Source organism: Xenopus laevis, chromosome 7S, assembly GCF_017654675.1.
Source record: "Xenopus laevis strain J_2021 chromosome 7S, Xenopus_laevis_v10.1, whole genome shotgun sequence".
NCBI lineage: Eukaryota > Metazoa > Chordata > Amphibia > Anura > Pipidae > Xenopus > Xenopus laevis.
In genome coordinates, this window is record NC_054384.1 from 22457501 (window position 1) to 22483670 (window position 26170).

Consider the following 26170-nt stretch of genomic DNA (forward strand, 5'->3'; position numbering starts at 1 on the left):
GATCAGCATAGCCTAATGCAGCAAGTAAACCAGCAAAGCTGATGTCTGATCAAGATCTGCCATTAAGGTGCCCCTTACTGACCACAAGGCACTGTTTGAGCATTGTTATATACAGCTCTGTGATTTATTATTTCCACTTCTTTCTTTCCCTTATAGTACTTATATATACAGTATATATATTTGATACAAATAACCTAACTCAATAATCTATGCTGAATAATCATGGTGAAAGTAAAACATTACTATTATTACTATTGTGTTCTCTTAGCAACTCTAGAAATCTAGTCTGTCCTATGTCCCAGTCCATTGGTTTGGAAAATAATTAGTGCCATTCAAATGTATCTGTATATTCTGTATCTATATATTTATTTATTTTTCAAGGAACCCTTAAAAGCCCCAATTACTATTAAGAGCAATTAATTGGGTTAAAACGTATTGAACCTCCCATTTAATTAATGGGAAAAGATCAGCAGGATGTGATTGACTTTAAAGCTCAAAATCGCATTTGGATCTCAGACAAACCTACTGAAACATACATACATTAAGTTTAAGAAATTAATAGGGACTGTATAAGGGTCACTAGCTTCATTATCTTTATATTACAGAGACAGCTAACCCTGAATATTTTATTGGACCATCAAAAACACGTTAAAATCTGTGACTTCAGCCTGGTAAAGCAGAGCATCTTTGATGGCGACCTAACAACTGGCTGGGCCGGAATCATGGAATACATGGCGCCAGAGGTAAGATATGCAATTACAGTTTTTTTACAATAAAAGCAAGTATAGGAGGGTAACAGAATAGAATACAAATTCAAGTTGATGTCTTTCAAAGACATAGAGGTTCCTCTGTTGGACAAATAATGAAAGTAGTACATGGGGAGGGGGTGTTAGATACCTACTGTTTGAAAGAAACTGCAGAGTTCATTCTTTATAGATTTCCAGGCTGCCAGGTTACATATATAATAAATATATATATATGTAGGCTCTATTGTGGCTTCTTCAGATTCCTAGACTTGAGCATGCATATAATAGTTACGTTTTCGTAACTATTATATGCACTATTACGGAGGCTAAGGAAGTTCTAAGAAGATGGCGGTGGGACATTTACAAAGAAAGATCCACAGACCGATAATTTTTTTTAGGAATAGGAGCACCAGAAAGTTACAATTGAATACACTCAGGGTTCCTAATGAACCCCAACGTGTATTATTATTTACTTGCCATTAACAGCCACATTCATTTTTATATATTTTATATGTATCTATGAATATACCTGCATGTTAGCATTCACTTTGACAGATTATATTTATGACAGACATATGAAATAGCCATGCTAAACAGCACATCAATATACCAAGAGTAAATGTACTGTAAGTACTTGTAGCTAATAGGCCAGTGGACAGAATCAGCTAAACTGCATCATAAAACATTTCTATAACTCACTCACAGAGCTTTAGTGCCACTCACATTTTGCCAGACAACATCCATATTTGCTGACACCGTTTCTATTACCTGTGGCTGAGTTATACCCATACAGCATGGGCATGGCTCTGGCAAATGTGACAATTCTGATCCACACTAGAGAAACTAACTGGTCACATGCATTACTCACTGCACTCCATATGCTTAATGGGCAGCTGAATCCATTAAACTCTGTTGCCAATATTATCCCAGCAGACATAATTAAAAGGTGACATTTCGAACTTGGTAAGTGATTTTTTTTCTTTTCAGATTCTAAAGAGAAAAGCATACAATGCAACAGTAGACTGGTGGTTGTTTGGTGTCACCATCTGTGAAATGGCCACTGGTATGTCACCCTTCAACAACAGTGACACCAAGGAGCTTATTAATTCCATCAAATTCTGTGATCCAGAGATACCTGATTGGCTGGATGAAGATCTAAAACATCTTCTGGGACAGGTAAATACTGACAGAAGGATAGTATTGCCTCATTCAAAAATTTATTATGCTCTATTACCGCTCAATTGCTGGTTGGGAAATACAAATCAGAAATGCTAAGTGCCCTGGGTGAATAGCATTGACTAATGAAATATGTGAATCATAAAGCAGTGGATTTTTCCCCCATACTCACTCAGCCATGGGAAACACACACACACCATATATATATATATATATAATATATATATATATATATATATATATATATTATATATATATATATATATATATATATATATATATATATATATTATTATATTATATATCTATATCTATATCGCTAGCGAAACTTCGCCACCGTGTGAGCAAAGCCGTTGCTGGCGAATTTCTGGAGGTTAGTGAATTTGCCCTTGGAGTCGCAGAAACCAAAGGTTAACACTGTGTCATTCTACATATTTATCTTTTGAAGGGACCCCTTATTGTATTGTTTATTGGAACTCTAGGTAATAAATTAAAATAGGGAGTGGGATGTGACTGACCTTGTAATAATTCCTGTAATGATGCTATTTCATTTTCTTAACCCTGCACTTTGGGTATGTAAATATCCTAATATGGGGTAAAATCCATTTCATGCCAGTGAATTGACAGTGACAATGACAGTAAATTACTTCCCATGCTTATAAAAGCCAATGTGAATGGACTTTCATATATTAAACAGCTCCGAATCAGATTCTTGAATCTAGACACAGACTGGACAAATGGAATGAAGTATAGGAAAGCGATAAACGAATATAATGGCTAGGGGTTGCTATCTGCACTTCCTAATCTTATGGATATACTGTAGACTTGCTGAATAAGAGTACACTGTAACTATAACTGACTGTACCTGGCTCTGCCACTGCAATGTTATCTTACAGCCTGTGCCCAGGTGATGATTCATCAGGTGGCACCTTCCACTAAGCAAGAGACCTCAACCGTTATGACAGTTGGTGTGACAGGCGTCAGAGAGAGAAGAAGCAGAAGAGAAGAGAGAGCTCCAGTGGATTTCAAGAGAATATGAAGAGAATACATTCTAATTCCATCGATTCGGATCCCCCACCTTCAAAGGAGAAGAAGAGAAGAGAAGACCATGAAGAAGAGCAAGAAGAAAGCCAGAAAAGAGAAGATAGAGAGGCAGTTTGGAGAACAGCTATCAGAGAAGGGCTGCAGGGAGGAGAGCATACCCTCTGGTTTCAAAGATTTCTGACCCCCAGCCCTCAAAGGTGAAGAAAAGAAAAGAAGACCATGAGAAGAGGGAGAAGAAAACCAGAAGGAGAGGAGAGAGAGCAGTTTGGAGAAACAGCTGCCAGAGAAGGGCTGCAGGAGGAGAGCATACCTCGGGTTTCAAAGATTCAGACCCCCAGCCCTCAAAGGTGAAGAAAAGAAGAAAGAACATGGAGAAGAAAACCAGAAGGAGAAGAGAGAGAGCAGCTTGGAGAAACAGCTGCCAGGTAAGGGCTGCAGGGAGGAGAGCATACCTTCTGTTCTCAAAGATTCAGATCCGCAGTCCTCAAAAGGTGAAGAAAAGTAAAGACCACCGAAGAAGAGGAAGGAAAAAAACAGAAAGAAGAAGAGAGAGAGGATGTAGATGACCATCTGCAAGTTGAGTGCTACAGGGAGAAGAAACGGAGAAGGCAGGAGACTGATGAAGGTTAAAGAAAAATCACTTAAAAATGCCTAAATAGCAAAAATGAGTAGGTCACATGATTGCCAACTGCCTCTAATTTACTGGTGCAATCACTGTTTAGGACCCAGATACTGACATAAGTGTAACATAAAATCAAATATATAGATTGAGGGCCCTCTTTACTCATATTGGTATTTGCTTGTTTCTGTAGGATTTTTGGTACTGTATGTTATTATATACACTGGTTTATTGTAAAGCATTGTGACATTTGTTGGTGTTTTATAAATACATGTTGGTCATAATAACTAATTATAAAGGCAACAGTCAAAGGGAATCAAACAGCAAGCAGCTTGGAGCTGTGTATTTGAACTTGAAATGAAATATCTGATTGATTCCTATGGGTAATTGCTCTGATGCAATTTAACATCTACAGTATGTTCTATATAAAAAAACGTTCCCTAGGTGCAAGGACCCATAATAGCCAATGAGATGTTTGCCTTTGACCAGTAAATACTTTCTGTTGATTGGTTGGTATCAGTGACTAGACATGTACCAGTTTTGCAGTATTTACTACTTAATCCTATAGGGTAGATTTTTTAAATTCTAAATTGCACCAGTTGCGATACCCACTAATAAAAGCAGTGCTTTCATTTTCTAATATTTGCTAACTAGTAGTCGATTGTTTAAAGCTAATAGCTAATTGGTTGCTACTGGCAACTGTAATTTAGCACCTATGTTAATTCATGAGCTTTTTATAAATCTCCTCTGCTTTCCATCCTATAAAATTTGGGGGATCTGCCTGCATTGGGTCTTTAAACATCTGCAGAAAGTGGATCTTATTTTAGATATAGTTTGTAATATGTATGAGCTAATGCAGAACACATGGACCCTGGAATAATGCACATGGATCATCAAAGACATGATAAAATCTGTGACTTTGGCCTAGCATCTTTGATGATGACCTATCAACTGGCTGGGCCGGAACCATGCAATGGCCACAATTTGTCTTTTAACCATTTGAAAAGGTTCTCCTGTGCTGTTTGTGAAAGAAGAGTTACAGTTTTACAGTGCATTAAGTGCAGTACATGGGAGCATCAAAATTCATTATTAGCTATTGAACTATTAACTATGGGAGCTCTTCATTAACTATTATTATTCAATAAGGTGCAAATAACATTTATTTTCCTTTCTAGGAGAAGCTGGACCTGTGAGTGCAGAAGCTCAACCTTCAAGGCTAAACCCGCTCAGTATCTCCAGTTACAACTTCTACTCTAAGTTGGGAGCAGGAGGATATGGCAAAGTAAGTGATTGGTTTCCATTAAACACAATTTTTTGTGGGGGGGAAATGTGGTAGAAAGCAAAAAAATGTTGTGCGCTGGGGAAAATTTCCATTTTAGCAGGGCCAGATTTACACAGCGGCACCCCATGGCCCGCTATCATTTGTCGCCACCGTCCCCTCCCTTGTATTCGCTCAAATTTTCATCACCGGGACCAGAATAATGAGGATTGCCGCACGGGAAATTAAAAAAACTATTGTATCTCCTGAGCATCCCCAGTGTTTCTGAACCAATCTGGGTGTGGTTGGGCAGCATGCTGCCCCCTAAAATCCTGCCGCCCTAGGCCCGGGCCTTGGTGGCCTCACCACAAATCCGGGCCTGCATCTTTGTGCTTAAAATACACAGTAATAACTTTTTTCTTGCTTTTTTAGGTAATGCTGGCTTCGTTAGGAGACAGGAGGCCATATGTGGCTGTAAAATCTGTCGGCAAACGAGAGCTCCCAGATTACAGCAGCCTTCTCTCAGAGTCTCAAGTGCTGAACATCGGCAGACACAGCCCATTTCTTTGCCAAGGCTTTGCCGCTTTTCAAACCCAGGTACAACATTGACTCCATATTGCCATTTAGTTTGTAATACTGTTCCTCTGTATCCCCTAGATGATGGCTTTAGTCATACATCTGATCCCCTTACATAATGTCCCATATATTATATATATTATAACCATTACCAGGGCAGCCATCAGGGGGGGACAGGGGGGAGAGTTGTAGGGGGCCCCGAGGGTAAGGGGGCCCTGCCACACCACACTTACTTGATTATCTGGGCCCCCCATCTTTCTGAGAGCTGCTGACTTCTGGAAGGCATGGATGTTTAAGGGGCCCTGGCCACCAATTTTCTTATAATGTGGGGGGGGGCCCTGGCCACTAATTTTGGCCACCAATTATTTTTCTCATGTGGGGTCCTAGCCACCAATATTTTTTAATGGGGGGAGCCCTAGCCACAAATGTTTTTTTATGGGGGGCCCTGACCACCAATATCTTTTTATTAACATGTGGGAACCCTAGCCACCAATATTTTTTTGTTTTTTTACTGTGTGGTGGGGGGCGGAACTGTAGGTGGGGCTTGCAGTGGGTGCAGCCCAGGGAATTTTGTCGTATGGGGCCCTGCGATTTCTGATGGCGGTCCTGACCATTACAAATGACATGACACATATAATAACCAAACTGATTATATAGTATAGTTCCATACACATAATATAATGCCTCCTTGCCTTGTACACCCCTTACATGTTCATGCAGGATTTATATATCCAGTACTGCATTCTGCCTGCAGGGTTTAATAACAACATGCAGGATATCCTCAAACTACCCACAATATTAATGATCTAATGCCATATATTCACATTTCATATGTTGTTCTTATTGTGCAGCAAGTACAAAAACAGATATTTTGGCCCACCTTATTTGGCTTTATATTAAAGGGGTTGTTTCACCTTTAAATTAACTTTCTTATGATGTAGAGAATGATATTCTGAGACAATTTGCAATTGGTTTTCATTTGTGGTTTTTGAGTTCTTCAGCTCTTTATTTAGCTGCTCTCCAATTTGCAATTTCAGCAATCTCGTTGCTAGGGTCCAAAGTACCCTAGCAACCATGCACTGATTTGAATAAGAGACAGGAATATGAATAGGAGAGGGCATGAATAGATGAGTAATGACAAGTAGCAATAACAATAAATGTGTAGCTTTACAGAGCATTTGATTTTAGATGGGGTCAGTGACCCCCATTTGAAAGCTGGAAAGGGTCAGAAGAAAAAGGCAAATAACTAAAAAAGTAAAACATATAAATAATGAAGACCAATTGCTAAGATACAATATACTAAATTTACCTCAATGGTGAACCACCCCTTTAATGTAATTAATAAAATATGTACTACCCTATGTTGTTGTAAGTGTTTCCTTCTCTCCTTCACTCTTTCCATTTGTCTTTGTAACCAGTGGCATGCCTTCTTTGTAATGGAGTACCTGAGTGGGGGAAGCCTTGAGGATGAGCTGAAGCGACACGGGACGCTGCCCATAGAGAGAGTACGGTAAGTATTACATGGCACTAGTACAATATGACTTATAGATAGCTTTATACCATTTGTGCCTATAAGAAGGTTTATAAAATGTGTACACTTCTGCACTAGGGAGCATCATAGTCAAATTTAAAAAAATTTTTCTCATTTTCTTAAAAGAAAGCTAATGAATTCCAGTTAATTTAACCATTATTTCCCTGTTTAAAAGGTTCCACTCTGCGGAGATGATTTGCGGCCTACAATACCTGCACGGCCTCGGGATTATCCATCGGTCAGTATAAATGTCTTCATTTCTGTAACATTCTACAGCAGAGGCCGCACACAGGTTGCTCTGCAAATCAGCAGCCTTCATCTTTTTTTATTTCTCCTTTTATCTTTATATTACAGAGACATCAAACCCATGAATGTTCTATTGGACCATCAAGGACACGTTAAAATCTGTGACTTTGGCCTGGCAAAGCAAAGCATCTTTGATGGTGACCTAACAACTGGCCGGGCCGGAACCATAGAATACATGGCGCCAGAGGTGAGATATGCAATTAGAGATTATTTACATGGGTATTTATTTTCTGTCTGTGAATATACCTTCATGTCAGTGCTTTCACAGGCTGTATTTATTACAGACATATAAAATAGCCATGCTAAACAGCACATCAATATACCAAGAGTAAATATACTGTAGTTACTGGTAGCTAATAGGCCTGTGGAGAGAACCAGCTTAACAGCATAACATTTTTTTCACTTATATGATAAACATTTGTATTACTTTCTCATCTTTACATAGAGCTTTGGTGTCACTCACATATTGCCAGGCATCATCCATATTTGCTGACATGGTTTCTATTACCTGTGACTGAGCTATACACATCAGGGCCGGATTTGGATAGGGGGCGCCCCTATCTGTGGGCCAACCGTGCAGTCCTAGCACCCACCTCCCACACCGCAGTAAGCACACATGTCAGAGCACTGGTGCTCCCCTAATAATTTGCCGCCCTAGGCCCGGGCCTTGGTAGCCTCACCACAAATCCGGGCCTTATACCCATACAGCACTTACTGGGCTCTGGCAAATGTGACAGTTCTGATCCACACTAGAGAAACCAACTGGTCACATGCATTACTCATTACACTCCATGGGGTATATTTATCAAAGAGTGAAGTTAATAGTGAAGTTCCGCCACTAGAGTGAAATTCCGCCACTCTCCATTCATTTCTATGGGATTTTTATAGGCGTATTTATCAAAGGGTGAACTTTCACTTCACCATTGATAAATACGCCTTTCAAAATCCCATAGAAATGAATTGAGAGCTGCGGAATTTCACTCTAGTGGCGGAACTTCACTCTTTGATAAATTTACCCCCATATGCTCAATGGGCATCTGAATCCGTTAAACTCTGTTGCCAAAATTATCCCAGTATACTTACTTAAAAGCAACATTTTACAACTTGGTAAATGATTCTTTTTCTTTTCTAAGATGCTGAACAGAAAAACATACAATGCAGCAGTAGACTGGTGGTCATTTGGCATCACCATCTGCAAAATAACCACTGGAATGTCACCGTTTCACAACAGCGGGAACATGGATCAGCTCATTTGTTCCATCAAAAACCATGAACCCAATATACCCGACTGGCTGGATGAAGATCTAAAACATCTTCTGGGGCAGGTGAGTAATGGCAGAGGGATAAAAGTATTGACATATTCACTAATAAATGTATTCTCCATTTCTGCTCAATTTGCTGGGATTTAAATAATTGTCCATTCATCCTTTAGCTACTAGAAAAGAATCGGAAGCAACGCCTTGGTGTTCGAGGAAACATCAGATGCCACCCATTCTACAAAGCTATCGATTGGGCGGCGCTGGAAGAGGAAGGATTGCAACCCCCTTACCAGCCGAGAACAGTAAGTACATGGTTGGGGAATAATAATCACAAATGATTATAGCATTGACTAGTGAAGTCAGAAAGCAGTGGCATTAGTTTGTGGAACTTGTATTTAACCCTATAGGAAAACCTATACATATAAGGCTGAAGGGATGCTCTGTGGGTACAGGTAATAAGATTATTAAAATGTCTGAACCTTCTGGATTCTTCCAAATCTGTTTTAAATTAGCCCCACAATATCCCATACAAAAAAAAAAGCTCTGAATATTTTAAACCACTAGGGTTGTTATAGCACTGAGATCTACAAAAGAAGTCTCTGCACAGGCAAACAGTATAATGCTGCCATCTGCAAATGTTGTATTTTGCAATTGTAATCTACTTTGTATAGTAATGTGAAATACATGGCAAACAAACTCAAAGTGCTATATTAATAGAATCAAAATGCTTCATATGGATTTCTAAAAGCGAATCCAATGACTGTTCTCTTGTTCATTATAGATATTTAGCATTGTCTTGATTAAAATAATTTTTCCCTTTTAATGCAGCCACCACCAGACCTATTCCAGCCGTGTAAAGAGAAGCTGTCATTCCTGGAGTACAAGGAGGATGAAGGAACATCAGGGGGCAGTGACACCATTCCCGGCTTCTCATTTCAAAGTTCCACCTGGCTGACGTAAGTATGTGTAGGCGTTTAATCCAGCCAATAAAAACAATTTACTATTCCATCAGCACAGGTTTTATGGGACAATGGGCATGATTGTGGGCTGCAAGAACTTTTCCGCTTGCTGCATGAAGGCCAGATCATCTCTTGCGATTCCTGCTTCAACCATCGGCTCCACCTTCACCTGGGATTCCATCTTCCAGGGTATGAGACTGTTGGGTAACATCAGGCCTAGAATTATGAGGGGCAGTCACTCATTTGGCACATCACACGTAAGTATAGGTGGGTATCTTTATGTGAGCGAATGTGTGAGTGAACGTGAGATATGAAAGGATAAGGGTGTAACAGAAGGCAAAGCAGAGTCTAAGATCACAGCCTGCTTTGTCTTCCTGCACATCATGTCTATGGAACCAATACCCTGTTAGTTATTTATATAGTTCTAAAGTTCTCATAGTTGGGTAGAAATCCAGATCAAGGGTTTTTTTCCATCTGAAGTAAGATGGGTTTTTTTTTACCTTGTCCTGGAAGTTAGTTATTTATATAGCTCTATAGTACTCATAGTTGTGTAGAAATCCAGATCAAGGGTTTTTTCCATCTGAAGTAAGATGGGGTTTTTACCTTGTCCTGGTAAGTTTTGATGTTAAATGAGCAAAGGGTGGGACATAGACACGTGCAGTTTAAGCCTCGTTTGTTGTCTTTGTTTGTCACGTTTGTCCTGTTGTGTGAGGCGTTACACCCGGCGTGCCGGTAACAGGGTTGAAGCCTTGACGTGGCGTTACTGCTCACATGTATAAACATGTGCTAATTCAACCAATGCTGAGAGTGTGAGTGATGTATTGTTTCATTGGCAGAATTTGTTTCACTTGCTCATAACCTCTTTATCTCTATGAATACAGCATTTGCAGCATTCACTGTTGGAGGCATGTAGGCCCTGTGGCAGTTAGTCGGGACAGGGCACTACAACCTATGCCTAGATTGCTTTTTTTACAAGCACTTGGTACAGAGTTCCGCCAGACCCTGGATGCAGTGGATTTTAGAATATGCACTAAAAGGGCAACCTTTTGCCTTGTCATAATAAATGTCCCCTACCATTACATCTCTTTCATAACCCCTCAAACAAAAAGTATAAAATCTGATCTATTAAAAGGTACTGCTCTCCTCTAGTGGCATAACCATACAGCAAACTCCACAGTTGTGGGGTGGGGCACCGAGGTCACATGGTCTACTCTATGGTATTTCTCCCACCCCAACTTTAAACTACAAAACTTGCCGCCACCACTGTTGAAGGAACTCACTGTTTACAACTTACTCAACAAACTTGTAGCAAGTGGCATTGTAATGATTTCCTTCATTTCTTGCTAAGTTGTGCTTTGTGTGTATGTCTGAGCATGCAATACGCTTGAGATGCTTGTGGAAAGGTTATTATATATTTAGCAGGCCCAGACACTGTTATAAAGATAATGGATAGGAAAAGTTAGCGACACTCTGCTTGTATTACTTTTATTTAGATTATTTTTAAATGGTATTATGCTCTCTACTTAAAAAGTGAAGTGAATTGGTTATTCAGCTAATCAAACAAATCATGTGGTTTCAGTGACACAAGAATAGTCAGCTCCTTGGTAATAGTGCTTATTCTATTTGTAAATTGGTATTCTAAAGGCCCAAATACACGGGCCTATAAAAAGCTGGCGACAGACCGAGTCTACAGGCTATTGGCCGTCTGTGGGGCCATCCGACGGGCGTCCCCGATCAATATCTATCGGGCAAGATCAAAAATCCCATTGGATCACGGCCTCATCTGTTCGTTGATGTGGTCCCACGATCTGACCGCCCTAGGGCCCACGATCGGATCAGCTCGATATCACTACATCAGTGCGGGCATATCGGGGGGGGGGGAGAGATGTCGCCAAACGAGCGGATCTCCCTGTGTATGGCCACCTTAAGAGTATTTTCAATTAGTCATCGTGTTATATATTTTGTGGGTTTTTAAACTATTTGTTCTGGAGCGTTCTACTGTGAGATGTCAACTGGTATCTTGTTGCTAGGATCCCAGGTAGCCTAGCAAACAGGCTGTGCTTTGAATAACATACTTAAGGAATAGGGGGAACGGGTTATTGCTTTTTTTGGCTGGCAGAAAGACAATTCAAGTTTTTGAAGTATACAGTATGTGGAGACCCACAAAGACAAAATATACTGACCTCATTTTCTATCATAATTGGGGCAAGATGTAAAGAAAAATTAGGCTGGAGCAGTACATTGGTGTTTCCTTCAATGTTCCCACAAAGGAGAACTAAAGGCAAACCTTACTTAATTTTGTAGATCTCATATTACCTCAGAAACAACCGGTGGCAGTGGGTGGAATGGAAGTTGGAAAAATACCTATACCATTGTGTCCCTGATAAGCGAGTGCAGGGGGATTATGGGAAAGGTTTTCCAGTAATTTAATCCCTTCATTCAGACCTGCCCAGACATAAAAGTATGATGAACATGAGCAGCATCACTGATAATATACTATTTTACTCTGGCCTTTTAACAACTGACAGCAGCTGGGATGTGTAGTTCTAAAAAACACAGCTGGAGGGCAATATCTCCCCACTGTAATGTTCAGGCACACATACACACAGTACAAGTCCCTTCATCATGACACAAACGGGGAATAACCACTGCCCTCCCTCTCAGCTGGTAATTAATATGAGCACTGAGCGTCTACGCTCAGAGACTATCCAGCCCACGCACGCACAACTCGTTTGTTTCCATCGCTGGGTTGTCACGTGGTGAGTCAAGAGGGAGATCAGCGTGTAGACACGCCCCCACATGACATCATTCTATCCCTCCCTCTACATGTCACGACTTCCTCAAAGTATCAATATGGAGCTTTTGCGGCCCATCCAGAGGAAGGAGCAGAGCGTTTGAATGTTACACAGAATTGTGGGCGTCAGAAAGTTTAAATGTCAGAGAGAGGCAACATTGCGCAAGGAAGGGATTGCTAAAGGTAGGTGCTGCTGTGAGAGGAAAGTGCGGGGATCAAGGGAGGGAGTATGTGTCTGCTGTTCAATACAATTCCTTCTTGTTTCTGGGACAAAGCTTTGCAGTGAGATGGGCACTGATACTTAACTGTGCACTCGAACCCTGGCTGCAGGGACTGAGACAGGCCCAGGACTCCTGGCTACAGGCACTGAGATAGGCCCAGGACTCCTGGCTGCAGGGACTGAGATAGGCCCAGGACTCCTGGCTGCAGGCACTGTGGTCTGATCAGCACTGCTGGCCCATGGGGGCAGCTCAATCGTCTTGTAAATTGTAATCTGATGTCCTTTAAACCATTCATTCTAGCCTCTCTTTTATAAAGAAGGCTATTTTGGGCAATCTACAGAGAGGATTTCATTGAAGTCTTTCTAGACTACTCTGATATTGTATTGGCATTGCAAAAGCCATACGTCAGAGATGTTTAAAAGGATACTGTCATGGGAACATTTTTTTTCTTTTCAAAACACCTCCGTTAATAGTGCTGGTCGTGCAGAATTCTGCATTTACAGGATATTACAGTGAATGTAGCCCAATTTATAAATATGGTTTAGTTTATTTGGAAGCACTCATAGAAAAATGTCAATCAGCAAAGAGATAAGTCAATTCAATGCTAAATTAAAAATAAATGAAAGTTACAGTGGCTTATGTATTTCTTTTTATTCACTAACAAGTAGACTAACATAATGTTTTCAACCCTTTCACTAGGTCGGAGGATGGGAGGTTGGGGTCTGGATTTGACTGCTGGTCAGATTTTCAGTGCATCAGGGAACGTTCAAAATCCCATTTGCCTCTAGTATCAGACTAGACTGCTCGAATTTTTGTCTGGCGAAGTGTTGCGATGGCTGCAAAGCCGTCGCTGCCGAACTTTTGCTGCTTAGTAAATTTACACCCCAGATAGTATGCTTTGTCAGGGATTTCCATTGGCTGAAACAATCCAGCTGCTAGCCCTGATTGTTAGAGGGTTACTTACGTGTGTCCTGCAGCATATAAACCCACAGCCCGTGCAGGCCAGGTGTTCAGCCACAGTACTTATTCTCACTAACAATTACCATGAGTTGTGGGCAATGGGATTTTACTGGGATATTGCAGACATGTGGAAACCAGTGCGTGTTGATCAAAGAACATTTAAGCATGTCATTTACCTGGGAATCATAGGTTGCTTTCTTCTGCTGCATTTGTGCAATGTTTATGCAGTGAATCAGCCTTGGAATGGGGGTCCAGGGCCCCTCTCCACCAGTGCCTCCATGCGTTTGTACCTTGTTTTTTCTTCTCGCAGTCCGCTATCAGGGCCAATGGGTAGGTCGGGGAGCAGCACCTAGGGTCTCGGGCACGGTCGGTGGGGTTACACTTTGATGAATCTGCCCAAAGAGTTAAACTGTAAAGGAATCTGTCCATAGAAACAACCCCTACTCCAAAAGAATTCATGTAAGTCACTGTGTTGCAGAATAGGCCAATAATCAGACATATAACCATTTTAGAGCTACAGTCAAGTTATTGTGATGTGCTGGGATAAATTTAGAATTTATTGATTTTTTGGATCAAAGGCAGGAACCCAAGTAACGCTTCCAGGTACAGTACAGTGTATATCCCAGGCAGTTATTGTGCTCGGTATGAGGTATTGTTGTTGGAAATGTGATCTTTTCGCTGGCCAGCCTGTAAGGAACAGAACGGAAAATCGGCATTCTGGCATTTCCTTTGTATCATACTCATTATGGGAAAGCGCTGGGGTTGCTTCCTGCTTTTGTACAGAAAGATGAACACCACCAAAAAGAATAACCATGATGTGCTCTGCACAACGCCCTCTATTTATTTTTATAAAGAGTTCACTCAGCAGGAAGAGGCAGCTCATGGAAGGTTAGTCGACAAGATGAACGTGAGTTCTTCCACAGATGGAAGGGATGAACAAATGCTGATAGAGGTCACTTAGCTGAGTCACTGAAGCTGCTAAATTCTGCACTTTCTTAGAGAGAAATCACTTCCTGTCCTTTTTTCAATATGGTTATTTTTCGGGTTCTAATAGCCCTGAGTTAAATTATACATGTGTGGACATGTACTCACTTGTAAATGGAATAAGCATGTCAATTTAACTAAGCATTACTAGGTACTTGTTAGTAGAAGTACTGGTCTCTTTAGTGTTCCTGATAGGGATACTCAAGGTTATTAGCTTTTACTACTTAACATTCTACTATAGGACTGTCCAAACCATGGCCTCCAAGTTGGATACAGCCCACCTTGTGTGTGGTTTTTTTTTTTTGCCCTGATCCATAGGACATATTTGTCATAACTGTATTATTATTTATATTACATTATTTGAATCTGTCCTCTTAATGCAGGGCCGGAACTAGGGGTAGACAGAAGAGGCACATGCCTGGGTTGCAAAACTTGGGTGGTTCCAGGTTCTTCATAAGCAGCCTACCCTTAGTCCTCCACTGAAAAAGGTTAAGCGGGTGCCGCTCTATGATGTCAAAGCGTGCTAATGCAGGCCCGTCTGTACCTGTTTTTCACCCACCAGCGTGTCCTAGTTTGCACACAGCAGCACATGTGCATTGCACATTGCGGCGGCCACCATGGGAGGCGGGGCTCTACGTGCCCAACCAGGTTGCCTGGGGCGCCAGGCCGGCATTGCCCAGCACTGTCTTAATGTGTACTATATCAGACCACTGCACGGGAAAATCACTGGCCGACAGAAATGTGGGTTTGCTCCCCCTATATTTAGACCACTGATGCAATTTTAAAATATACTTATTGCTCATGATACGAATCTAAGAGTGGAGCTTATTAGCAATAGCCAGACTAGCGCTGGATCGCCATGATGCCCCTATGCTAAACACGCACAATACATGCAAGAAACTGTTAATCTCCTAAAAAGCTTGATATATTACACTGTAGAAATAGAATTTTAATTATCTGTCTGTTACAGGTAAATCAAGGAGCATCAAAAGCCCTTGGCTCAGGTCTTGGATACTTGGAACACATCTGTCAGCTCATAGAAAAAATTGGGCAGCTCCAGGAACACAACCTCAAGCTGCAAAGGCAAGTCTTTGCCTTGCAAAAGAGGAAGAATGAAACAGATGAAAGAGGTAAGATCAATGTTATACAACTTTTAGACGTTACCACAGTGTAGAAATTTTTTGAAAATGTCTTTCTAACTGGATTCCTTGAGGGAGAATTGAGCAATAGGACTGCTGGAGATCAGAAATTTAATGGTGTGACATGAGGGTCATGTGAAGGCCTGGGGACAAATGTGGTGCACAATCTTTGTCACTCTTGCCCTTCAGCTAATGTATTCCAAAACATAAAATTTTGCTTCCAGTGATACATAATACTTCAGAGATTACAAGAACAGACTTGTTTGGGAAACTAAAATTAGATTGTTGCTGCTACCATTTAAATGTAACTTAGTGATGTGCGGGCTGGGCTGATACCAGCAGCAACCCGCAGGTCGGGCAGGTTCGGGCCGACCTTCGCACGCTCCTTTCCGGGACCTTCCAAATGCCGGTTTCCGACTTCCGGGTTGAGTTTTTATACACGCGGCCCTATCGCCCGCCCCTTTTTTACGTCATCAGCAGGGTGGGTCGCGCGGATCTATAAAAGAGACCCGGAAGATGGGTGAGGGGCCTGACCACCACATCAAACTCGTTATCAAACTCTAAACAAGTTTATGTATGATTTTGGCCAATCCACTTACAGTAAAAAAAAGTGGGAAAGTGCCATTAGTCAATATTTCTGATATGCAGAAAGCTGAATCTTATGTGGCCAACTATAAATTAGTAGTTTATTGTAGCAGGTTGCTGGACAACAAGGCCTAATGCATTTTATGCCCTTAATCATAGGATCATGATTAAGTAGCCTATGTTTAAGGCATTAAGTCCCGAAACATGCCTGAAACGCGCCAGTCCTTGTTGTACAGCAGCCTGCTGCAATAAACGACTGCTTTTATTTAAACGGTCAGCTGCCGTGTTTGTGAATAAGAAATGTTGGATATGGTTGGGGCACCGGTGCTGAGCACTTGGGAAGATCATGGCATACAAATATAGAGGATTTGTGAGGGAGGACATATGGTGGAAGGTGGGTCTGGAGCGTTCTTTTCTTTAGTTTTACGCAGCTATAAATCACTGACCATTAGCTATAAAAATAGTTTTGCTTTGTAAATGTGAACTTTATAAATCTGTTTCCTGTTTTAGAGAATTACAGAATTGGTTTAGCTTTTAGACATGGGAAAGGAATTTCAAAAGTCTTCTTGTTGTTCTTGTTTTAATAAATATGACCAATATGGACATAAGAGTAATAGCAAGAAACGCACACCAGTCGTTGGCATTAATGTGACAATTTTACAGGTGTTTACAATTTTATAGATCTAAGAGCCCAAAGCTGTGTCAGTTCTGTAATAATGTAACAAGGCTGTCAAATAACCAATCAATACCCCACTCTCCCCCAAAAGGCATATGTAGGTTAATATGAACAAGAAATCCATTAGAAGGAGCTTAACTTTGGAATGCCAGAAACGTGAGCATGATATCACAGTAGTGAACAGAAGAAGAGAGATATTATGGGTTACATTGCTCCTCTCTCCCCTCTTGTAGGAGTATGTTGTACAGCACTGCTGCTGTGGAGCAGCCAATGTTTTCCTCAGTTCCCACCAAGAGATGAAGAAACAAGTTCCCTTGAGAAGGAACCGGCCACACAGTATGTTTGTACAAAGTGGAAATAACTCTGACCTTTTCATGATCCCAGAAAACCGGTGTCAACTCAGAGAAGTTTGGCTACAAAGGTTGGTGTCTTATCAACAGTTCTGTTTTTACAAATCTTAATAAAACACTGAAGAACAATAGAAGTTAAGACATGTTACTGGATGAACAGAGTGTATGCCATAGGCCACAGCAGATGCCAACTCATTCATGTATTGAGTTTACTTATACAAGCGTCTGTTGTCCAACGCAACTTATTTGCAAACACAAATTGCAAAGAAAGGGTGTCATTAGTTCTTATGGAGCTGTTTATACAGTCAAGGGCCTGGAACAGATCAAAAGGACACTGAAGCTGCCGATATCGGGTCGTTTGGACCGATTTGACAGCTTATCTGCCCGTGTATGGGGGCTTCCGACGGGTCTTCCCGATCGATATCTGGCCACGATATCGATCGGGAAGGTTGGATTTTTACCCGACCGACCCGTCGGAGCCGCTTGGCGCATTGTAATTCGATCGTTCGGCCATACGGCCGAACGTTCGAATTACCCCCCGATATTGCCACGCAGTTTAGTGGCATATCGGGGAAAGATCCGCTCGTTTGGCGATGTCGTCAAATGAGCAGATCTTGGAGTCTATGACCACCTTAAAGGTGGCCATACACAGGCAGATAATGCTGCAGATATCTGTAGTTTAGACCAATTTTACAGCTAATCTGTCCGTGTATGGAGGATTCCGACGGGTCTTTCCAATCGATATCTGGAGAAAATTTCGTTCGGGAAGGTTTGATTTTTTCTCCTGATCGACCCCGTCTAAGGCCATTGTGCTCGTTGTAATCCAATCGTTTGGCCATAGGGCCGATATAGCCCTGCTGTTAGTGGCATATCGGGGAAAGATCCGCTCGCCAAACTAGCGGATCTTAAGGTGGCCCATACACGGGCTGATAAAAGCTGCCGACAGACCATGTCGGCAGCTTATTGGCCCCGTGTATGGGGCCCCCCGACGGGCTTCAACCGATCGAGATCTGGCCGAAAGTCGGCCAGATCTCGATCGGATGGGACAGAAAATCCTGTCGGATCGCGGCCGCATCTATTCGTTGATGCGGTCCGCGATCTGACCGCCCGTTTGGGCATCGTTAGGATCCGATCGTTGGGCCCTAGGGCCCACGATCGGATCAGCCCGATATTGCCCACCTCAGGTGGGCATATTGGAGGGAGATCCGCCAAACGAGCGGATCTCTCCATGTATGGCACCTTTATAGTGTATGGCCACCTTAAGATGGGTTTACACTAGCACATTTCTATAGCAATAAATTGCTTGTCTTAAGCTCAATAATTAAGCACCAATAAAATGTACAAAGTAACAATTTTCACTGCATTCTCTGCCAGAGTTGTCCAATCTTAATGACAAAAATGGAAAAATAAGTGGGCTAAACTCTTTTATTCAGAAACTGTTTTAATGCATGCATTGATATAATTTGATCATGTTTATGCACAATTGCTTCCGCGAAGACAGTAGTTTCAAGGTGTGGTATTTATTCATTATGCCTAATGCTTGGGACCTGGGTTATCCAGATAAGGGGTTTTCCCTAAAATAAATCACAGTATCTTTGAACTACTAAAAACATTCAAATACTCAATATATCCAATAGGATTGTTTTGCAACCAAATGGATTCATTCAGTTTATTACAAGGTATTGTTTTATTATTGCAGAGAACGGGTAAATCATTAAAAAGTATTTGCTTATGGGAAATGGCCTTCCTGTATTTTGGAGCTTTTCGGGTTTCCAGAATAAGCCTTTGAGCAAGCAGCAGCTTGCAAAATAAGGGCAGATGCAAATTCATTTTTTTGTCCTAAGACAAACCTGTAAGTTCAGGGTCCTAAGGCAGTTTGAACCAGTCTGTACTCCCTAACAAGTTAGAGGACGGGCAATGAGTTGTCTACATGGGGGTAGATGCTTCACAACAGCGCACAGAGATCATTTATCTAACATGGAAGGCAGGTGCAAAGTGAATAAACATGGCAAACTGCATGGCAGACATTGTAATTGACCATAATGGATCCTCTTATAACAGCAAAGTGCAAACTTTAGAATAATATGGCTTTTTTAACCTAAAATTAATTTCTTCTTCATAACATACTCTGCACGTTTCAAAGGCTGCTGAATCATTACACTTATTAATTTGTATCTCTAGCAATGCCAGTGCTTCACTTAATTATGTTTTACTAATTTGAGAATTTCTTGCTACAGCATCGAATGTGCAGATGAATGAAAGAAGAAGCCCTTCGTTGCTCGGGTTTAGGAAGTCAGCCAACAAAGTGAAATTTGATGAAAGAGATTTTCAAAAATTGTGGGACAAGACATACTGTTTATGCTTTGCCAGAGCAGGAAACTAGAAAGGTAAAGAAAATGCATATGCAGAGTATTTTTGTTGGCTTCATGGCAACCTAGGAAGATGGAGGGTCATGACACACCATGTTTACTTCCATCATCTTCATCATAAATAATTTATATGACAAAGTGGGTGTTTCAATAATTACACAAACAGGGTTAAAGAATAAATATCCACAAGAGCTTGCAATCATGTACTATACATTTCTTCATATCTACTTGATATTACTGGTGTCTACTTCTATAACATGTACAGGTTGCATAGATGGAACCTCTGGCACTTGAACCATAACATTTTTTAAATAAGGGCTCCTTGAGCATTGCAAGGCAGCTCCGGAACACAGAAACCCCTTGTTATGGTTTCAGTTAGAAGTAAGACTTAAAAGAAACTATACCCCCCAAACAATGTAGGTCTCTATAAAAATAAATTGCATGAAACAGCTCATATGTAAAACCCTGCTTCATGTAAATAAACCATTTTCATAATAATATACTTTATTAGTAGTATGTGCTATTGGGTATTAGAAAATAAGCCCCCCCCGGGATCCTATGATTCATGGTGCACACAAACAAACCATACAAGTTAGGTCACATGAGCAATAACTGGACAAAGTTCTGTCTTTTATTCCCACACTTCTTCCTGTTACAGTCAGAGTTGTAGTATTTCTGGTCAGGGTGATCTCTGAGGTAGCACAAAGAATATCATAAAATGGGGGGCTAAAGGGAAAAGATGTAAAAGGGCAATATTTACTTATATATATATTTCAGTTTGGTAACATTCTTTAATATAAACTTAATATGATGTAAACTATCTGTTGCTTAAATATTCATTTTTGGGGGTATAGGGTTCCTTTTAGTCTAATGTAGCGATGGTTCAAAGTTTCTTTTAGGTTAAACAAGTCTGTAGGGCCTTCATCGTTTACCTTGGGTCACTTCTTCAACAAGAATCAATGTATTAAATGAAGGTGTAGTCCAAGCAATATCTTTGTGTAAGGACTCCTATGTGGTCTAGTGGGCAGCGGGGTCCACCGCTGCTCCTTCGGCGTGGACGCCCGCCGCACTCCCTCCTTCTTCTCCTGTGCCGGTCCCCTCTATGGTGAGCACTTCCGGGTTTCATAGGCGCATTCACGCTGGAGTGATGACGTTATCGCGCAACGGCGCGAAATTCAAAGTATTTAAAGGCGCTTTGTATAATTACACATTGCCCGTTGTTAGGTTCTATTTGTAAGTTCCTAGGTGTCTGATTCTATCTGTTATTACTGGTTTTGATCCTTGCCTGCCTTTTTGACTATTCTGATCCTCTCCAATCCTGACCTTTGCCTGCCCACTGACTATTCTACACTCTATATCCTACACTCTATATCCTGATTCGGGCCTGTCTGACGATTCCCTGCTTGTGCTGGTCCAGCAGCTCAGCTTGGGTTCTGGATATAGGGTGCCGACATGACACTAGGTCAAGAAACATGGCTGTAGGTGGAATGTTTAAAACCGTAATGCTACAGTATGTTGCTCAATACTCAGGCTAATAATCAGTAACCCTCCATCATTAAATGATTATTCAGTAAAAGGGTGGTAACATTTAATCTGTACTATATAGTGGGTTACAGTCACCTTTCAGACTTCAATGGCCAATGAGATCAAATAATTCAGTATTCTCCAACACATTGGCTGTTGTTCCCAGTTGGCCTCAAAGCAGGTACTTTGATTGGGGCAAGTTTTGGTAGCAAAACAGATGTACTGCCAAACAGATTGTCCTTTAGACTGCCAGTCCACATAAGGGAACCTTTATTCATGCTTGTGTTGCTCCCCAACTCTTTTACATTTGAGTGTGGCTCACAGTTAAAAAAAAAGATTGGGGGCCCCTGCCTTACACTTTTAAAGTTAAAGATATGTGCTAATTGTATTGTAATTGGTCCACCTGGGTGGATGTCATAGATTTAGCAGTGTGCAGTGTTATTCTACCTGCCACATAAGTTCAGCTAGTAGGGCGGGATGAGATTCTAATATCTGTAGGAAAAGAGAAATGGGAGCACCATCCATCAATTGAGAAACAGAAGATGGTGTGCAGGGTCCAGTAAAGTGATCCCATATAGAGGAGAAAGATGACCCATAACCGGGCACCCTTCCCATCTATTGGATCCCGAAAGTTTTAGTGTATCAGTTAAAAACTTATTCCTTTTAATTAAATAGTTTAAAATAATGTCCAAAAACAAATTAGTTTAAAACTAAGATTTCTAAATATCTGCCACACATGTACTGCTACATGCGATAGGATGTCATTGCTAATAATCTGTCACATTCTAACTAGAAGTTATTGTAGTAGAGTGTGGTTCTTTTTACTGACAGTATTGTGCAGCACTGAAGCTAATGCAGCTTAGATGAATATACTGTTCTCCTGATAAGCAATTATTGCTTCCTACATTCTGAGCCATATAGTACTGCACAAATTTACATAATACAACTAGTAATTTTACCTTTTTATGTTTCTGTAGTTTCGCATCATCCATTCGGAATTAGTCAGCGGAACTTCTGAGAAAACAAAGACCAGAAAAAGTGGGAATGCGGCATCTTTGAAAAAGTTCAATGCCTCAGCCTACAGGTATAATATTCTTTAAAATTCCCACTTTGGGACAAGCATTTTTTGGAGTTAGGGACAGATTTCTTCTGACTGCCCCCAGAGGCCAGTATCTTCTGTCACCCCCATCCCACTCCCAACCCAGGATATATATGAGATATAGTGGTTTTGGAGGGGTAGAAGTTTTTGAAAGCTGGAGGCTCTATGCCACGTAATACTCATCTAAATCAATAGTGTGCAATTAGAGACAACTATAGTAACTACTAGTATACTGAGATATTCTGGAAAAATATAATAATCATGCAAAATGTCGTTAACCACCAATTAGATGTTGCTTTGAAGCTGTAGATCCAGCGCTGAATGCTAATTGGCTGCCTAAGGGCTGATTGGGACTGCGATTTGAATTGAAGAAGTAAACCTTGCACCCTGTTATTTACACTACTTCTCTATCTATAAAGTGTATTGGCAAGAAAAGGTGCAACTGCTTTTATAAAATCAGTTTTTTTTACAATACTAACAATTGCATTTCTTTCTATTGCTAGTAAATATTTGGCTGTTGCAGATCTTGTTTGAATGTGAAACTGAAGATAAGATAAAGATTTAAAATATTTACTTATTCAAGAAATCAAATTGTTTTTTTTAATTAACATATCTAAAAGGTCATTTTTACACCAGGAATTAAATAGTGTAGCTTTCTTCTTGTTATGAGTGACCAAAACCCAAACTAAAAATTGTTGACTGCAGTTCTTAAACCTTGATTCAACTTATATATGGCCTCTTAATTAGACCTTTTTAATCCATAGTTGAAAGTACATCTTCTGTGCAAAATATTTAATTGCCTAATGCTTATATACTTTAACAATGCTTAAGGCAAGAAGACTTATTTTGATTAATACTTTACCCAACAAGTGCATGTCATTAATAGAAATCCACCCTTTGTGGTTAATGAAATCTAGGAAATTCAATTTATTAAATGAAGTTCAGACTTTCTGTAAGAGATATGGCATTGCGCTTTCTCTAGGAAGAGCGGACCGCTGCATATTTAAGAGGGGTCGCGCGTTTGAAAACCGTGCTGTAAAACTGATGTGTTGTCCATGCCCTAAATCAAGGAACCATTGCTTGGCATCAGTGAAGAGGGTTAGGACTTTTTCCCTGGAATCTATGCCCACAAAGGGAATATGTCCATTCAATAAAAAAGTCCATGAATAACTTGTAAAATATAAACAAAGGTACATTATTCTTTATACTAGTTATACATTATCCTCGTATATAATATTGTCTGTGCTACAAAATTACTCTTCGAGCAGATTCTCACAAAGTATAGAATGCTGCAGCCCTGCTGCAGGTGGATTTCAGTGCAAAATACAAAATGTCATGTTTCCGCGTGCCGGAAATCCTCTACATCTGACTGCACCAGAGTGGAAAACAATCCGGTTGCAGATAGCAGCAGCAGTCAAAGCAGCGCGAGCAGCAGATTCTTGGGCCCCTAGCCTAAAAGTCTGCTTGTTCTGTCTTGGATTGCGCCTATTTAAGTGTTATAAACAGTTGAAATGGCCATGTTAACAAGAACTGTTATTATTTTGCAATTATCTTCCTCAGGGCCTGATTGTGTACAATGCGATTTGAAAAGAAAAGAAAGGAACTCAATTGCATTGTTCTTGGACCGAATAACAAAGAGGGAATCTACTGTGGTCTAGCAATTTCTTCTTAAGCAGGGTAAACAGCCCTCATTGTACTAATGACTGATTGCAACATTTGGTGCATTTATATTCTTATCTGATTAGGCCAAATAAGATTAGTTGCTGTGATTCACAAGGTGATCTCTCTCTTCTTTACAAGACTTGAGGAGTTATGTGATTTTAAATGAAAAAAGGATGAATGTTCAAGGATTCCATTGGCGGTTAGAAGATTTTAAATCTGAACTGGATCATTTATATCTTTCTTTTAGTTTACACACGACATGTAAGGGCCCTGACACACTGGGGTGCTTTATCACACGGCTGGAAATCAATACCCGCCACTGTTCTCTTGAAAATGTTAAACACATTATATGATGCGAGATTCTTCCGATTGTCAACAAGAAATTGGGCAAGGAGGCATTGTTGTATTAAATTCATTCATTCATATTGGAAAGGCGTTTAAGCTGGCAATAGATGGAAAGATAAAATTAGTTACGAAATTGCAAGTTTCGGACGATTTCTGGACTGTGTGTGGATCGTCCCGACATTTTTCATGACGTCTAAGGACAGGTTTTCGAAGCGTTTCTGTCCGCTAAGATTAATATCTCTGCATGTATTGCCCGTCTGATGATATGCAATGGTGACTGTCACTTCTATTTGTCCGACATAACTTTAATACGATGCTGTCACTACACAGGTAATGTGTTCAGTGTGAAACCAGCTTTGTAGGATCTTTTCATAGCAGCTGAAATAAACTAAACAGCTTCAAGGTTTTCTCATTCGCTGCTTACTTAGAAATAGCAACAAAAACTATTCCAAACATTAACTAATTACCCTGCCAATATCCAAGGAAAAGGTCTTTTTTCAATAAGATTTGTCACCCTGTGAAGAAAAATCTCTGATACCCAGATGAAAAGACTGTAATGTAATTAAAACAGCTCTACTAAGCAAATCAGTTTAGGAAGAAAGCATCTCATAGTCGCCATTTGGTGAGTATGGTGTTCCTGTTCTCCAGAGTCCCCATTGGCAAATTTACATTTTCTGAACATATACTTATTCTTTGAATACTTCCTTGACTTAAATGACTGGTGCTTTGTGCTATTTGGATGAGGCAAATGACAAAAGTGTACTGTGATCTAAGTTTAATATTTGATGGCTGTCTATATTTTTCTGTGTTTCAAGCCATAACCATTACAATTTATTGCTCTTTAGAAAGATTGATGATATGTGAAGGTGTGGAAGAGGAAGAAGAAGAAGAAAAGCAAGAGGGATGTGGAGAGAAAAGACAAAAACAGGGATGCGTGGAAAGAAAAATGGCGAAAACGTGTGAAGCTGACATCTATTAGATGGAAATGTTAAAGATATTGCTACACTATAAAATGAGCAATGCAAGGTGTACAAAGATGTGTTGATTTTGGAATTCCCCAGGGCTATTTATCTGCAAACTGATTTTGACTTGTTTATTTATTGGCACTGTTTTGTTTCAATGTCAGAGCATATTTCAGTTCAAACATGTATAGTACATTTTCACAGTCTCCAACACTCCTGAATGGAACATTGGGAACAGTTTTTAGGCTACGCCACTGGTCTGTTTCATTCATTTTGGGCGGTGCATCTAATAGATAGGAAAGAATTACATATTAGTATATCTCCCCGAAAAACCTTTCCTGCCGGCTAGAGTCAAAATCGTCGGCATGGATGGCACTCTGAGCCGCTTTGATTTCCAAAGTCGCCCGAAGTTGCGTCAAGAGGAAAGTCTCTGAGTGCCATCCCGCCAGCAATATATAGATTCTAGCCAGAGCGCGAAGACTTTTGGGGAGATAAGTTGCCGGAATAAAGGCGCTATGTCGCCAGGAACTAAAATCTCCCCAATCTTTATCTTGGACGAAAGCTTCTTTTTGAAGTACCATATATGGACCCCCAACAGGGTTCCTTTAGCAATACTATATATTGCTAGTGTGTTCGGTGTCTTGCGTCCTGATCTCATATACAGCACTTCACAGTGAAACAGCAAATATGGGTGGGACTGCTGGGATTGAACAAACTGGTGCTGGGCACTACTAGGCGAGGGGCAACCTAGTTTTTAAATAAAGCACATTTACATCTATATGGCAAGTGATGGTCACAAGTTGTTAGAACAGGAGGTTTGAAATATATCGCTGAAAGCATTCATTCCATCTATTCTGTTTAAAGAAACTGAATAATTAAACATGGTTGTGAATGTTTTCCCCTGATGCCTTATAGCACAGGACTTCTTACAAGGTAATACAGTAATTTCACATAAATCTGACACTGAAAGACCAGGTTTTGTTTTTTAAAATGCAGCGCTAATGCATTAGTGAGGATTCTCCTCCT

General features: G+C 40.5%; 3 protein-coding genes across 5 annotated transcripts in view; all 3 read left to right on the top strand.

Annotated features, from left to right (window-relative positions):
• LOC121396226 (protein kinase C theta type-like) overlaps positions 1-2866 on the top strand; it is a 4456-nt gene extending 1590 nt beyond the window's left edge. Inside the window, exons 2-4 of the mRNA XM_041570986.1 lie at positions 606-743; positions 1734-1922; positions 2819-2866. Coding sequence (XP_041426920.1) covers positions 723-743; positions 1734-1922; positions 2819-2833 — 225 coding nt within the window. The 5' untranslated portion in view covers positions 606-722 and the 3' untranslated portion in view covers positions 2834-2866. The remainder of the gene's footprint in view (positions 1-605; positions 744-1733; positions 1923-2818) is intronic.
• LOC108705728 (serine/threonine-protein kinase Sgk2-like) overlaps positions 1-26170 on the top strand; it is a 183359-nt gene that overhangs the window by 25445 nt on the left and 131744 nt on the right. The window lies entirely within an intron of this gene.
• Positions 2958-9956, top strand: LOC121396403 (protein kinase C delta type-like). The gene is made up of 10 exons (XM_041571278.1): positions 2958-3163; positions 3464-3591; positions 4761-4867; positions 5276-5440; positions 6838-6929; positions 7126-7188; positions 7305-7443; positions 8390-8581; positions 8689-8817; positions 9344-9956. Exons 1-10 carry the CDS (start codon positions 2958-2960, stop codon positions 9473-9475), a joined length of 1353 nt encoding a protein of 450 aa, XP_041427212.1. The 3' UTR covers positions 9476-9956.

Bases quoted from the DNA above. Each gene is read 5' to 3' on its own strand.
- LOC121396403 (XM_041571278.1), top strand. From the start codon at position 2,958: ATGAAGAGAATACATTCTAATTCCATCGATTCGGATCCCCCACCTTCA. The intron at 3,592-4,760 runs GTTAAAGAAAAA...TTTCCTTTCTAG, and splicing joins AAGGCAGGAGACTGATGAAG to GAGAAGCTGGACCTGTGAGT. The intron at 6,930-7,125 runs GTAAGTATTACA...CCTGTTTAAAAG, and splicing joins CTGCCCATAGAGAGAGTACG to GTTCCACTCTGCGGAGATGA.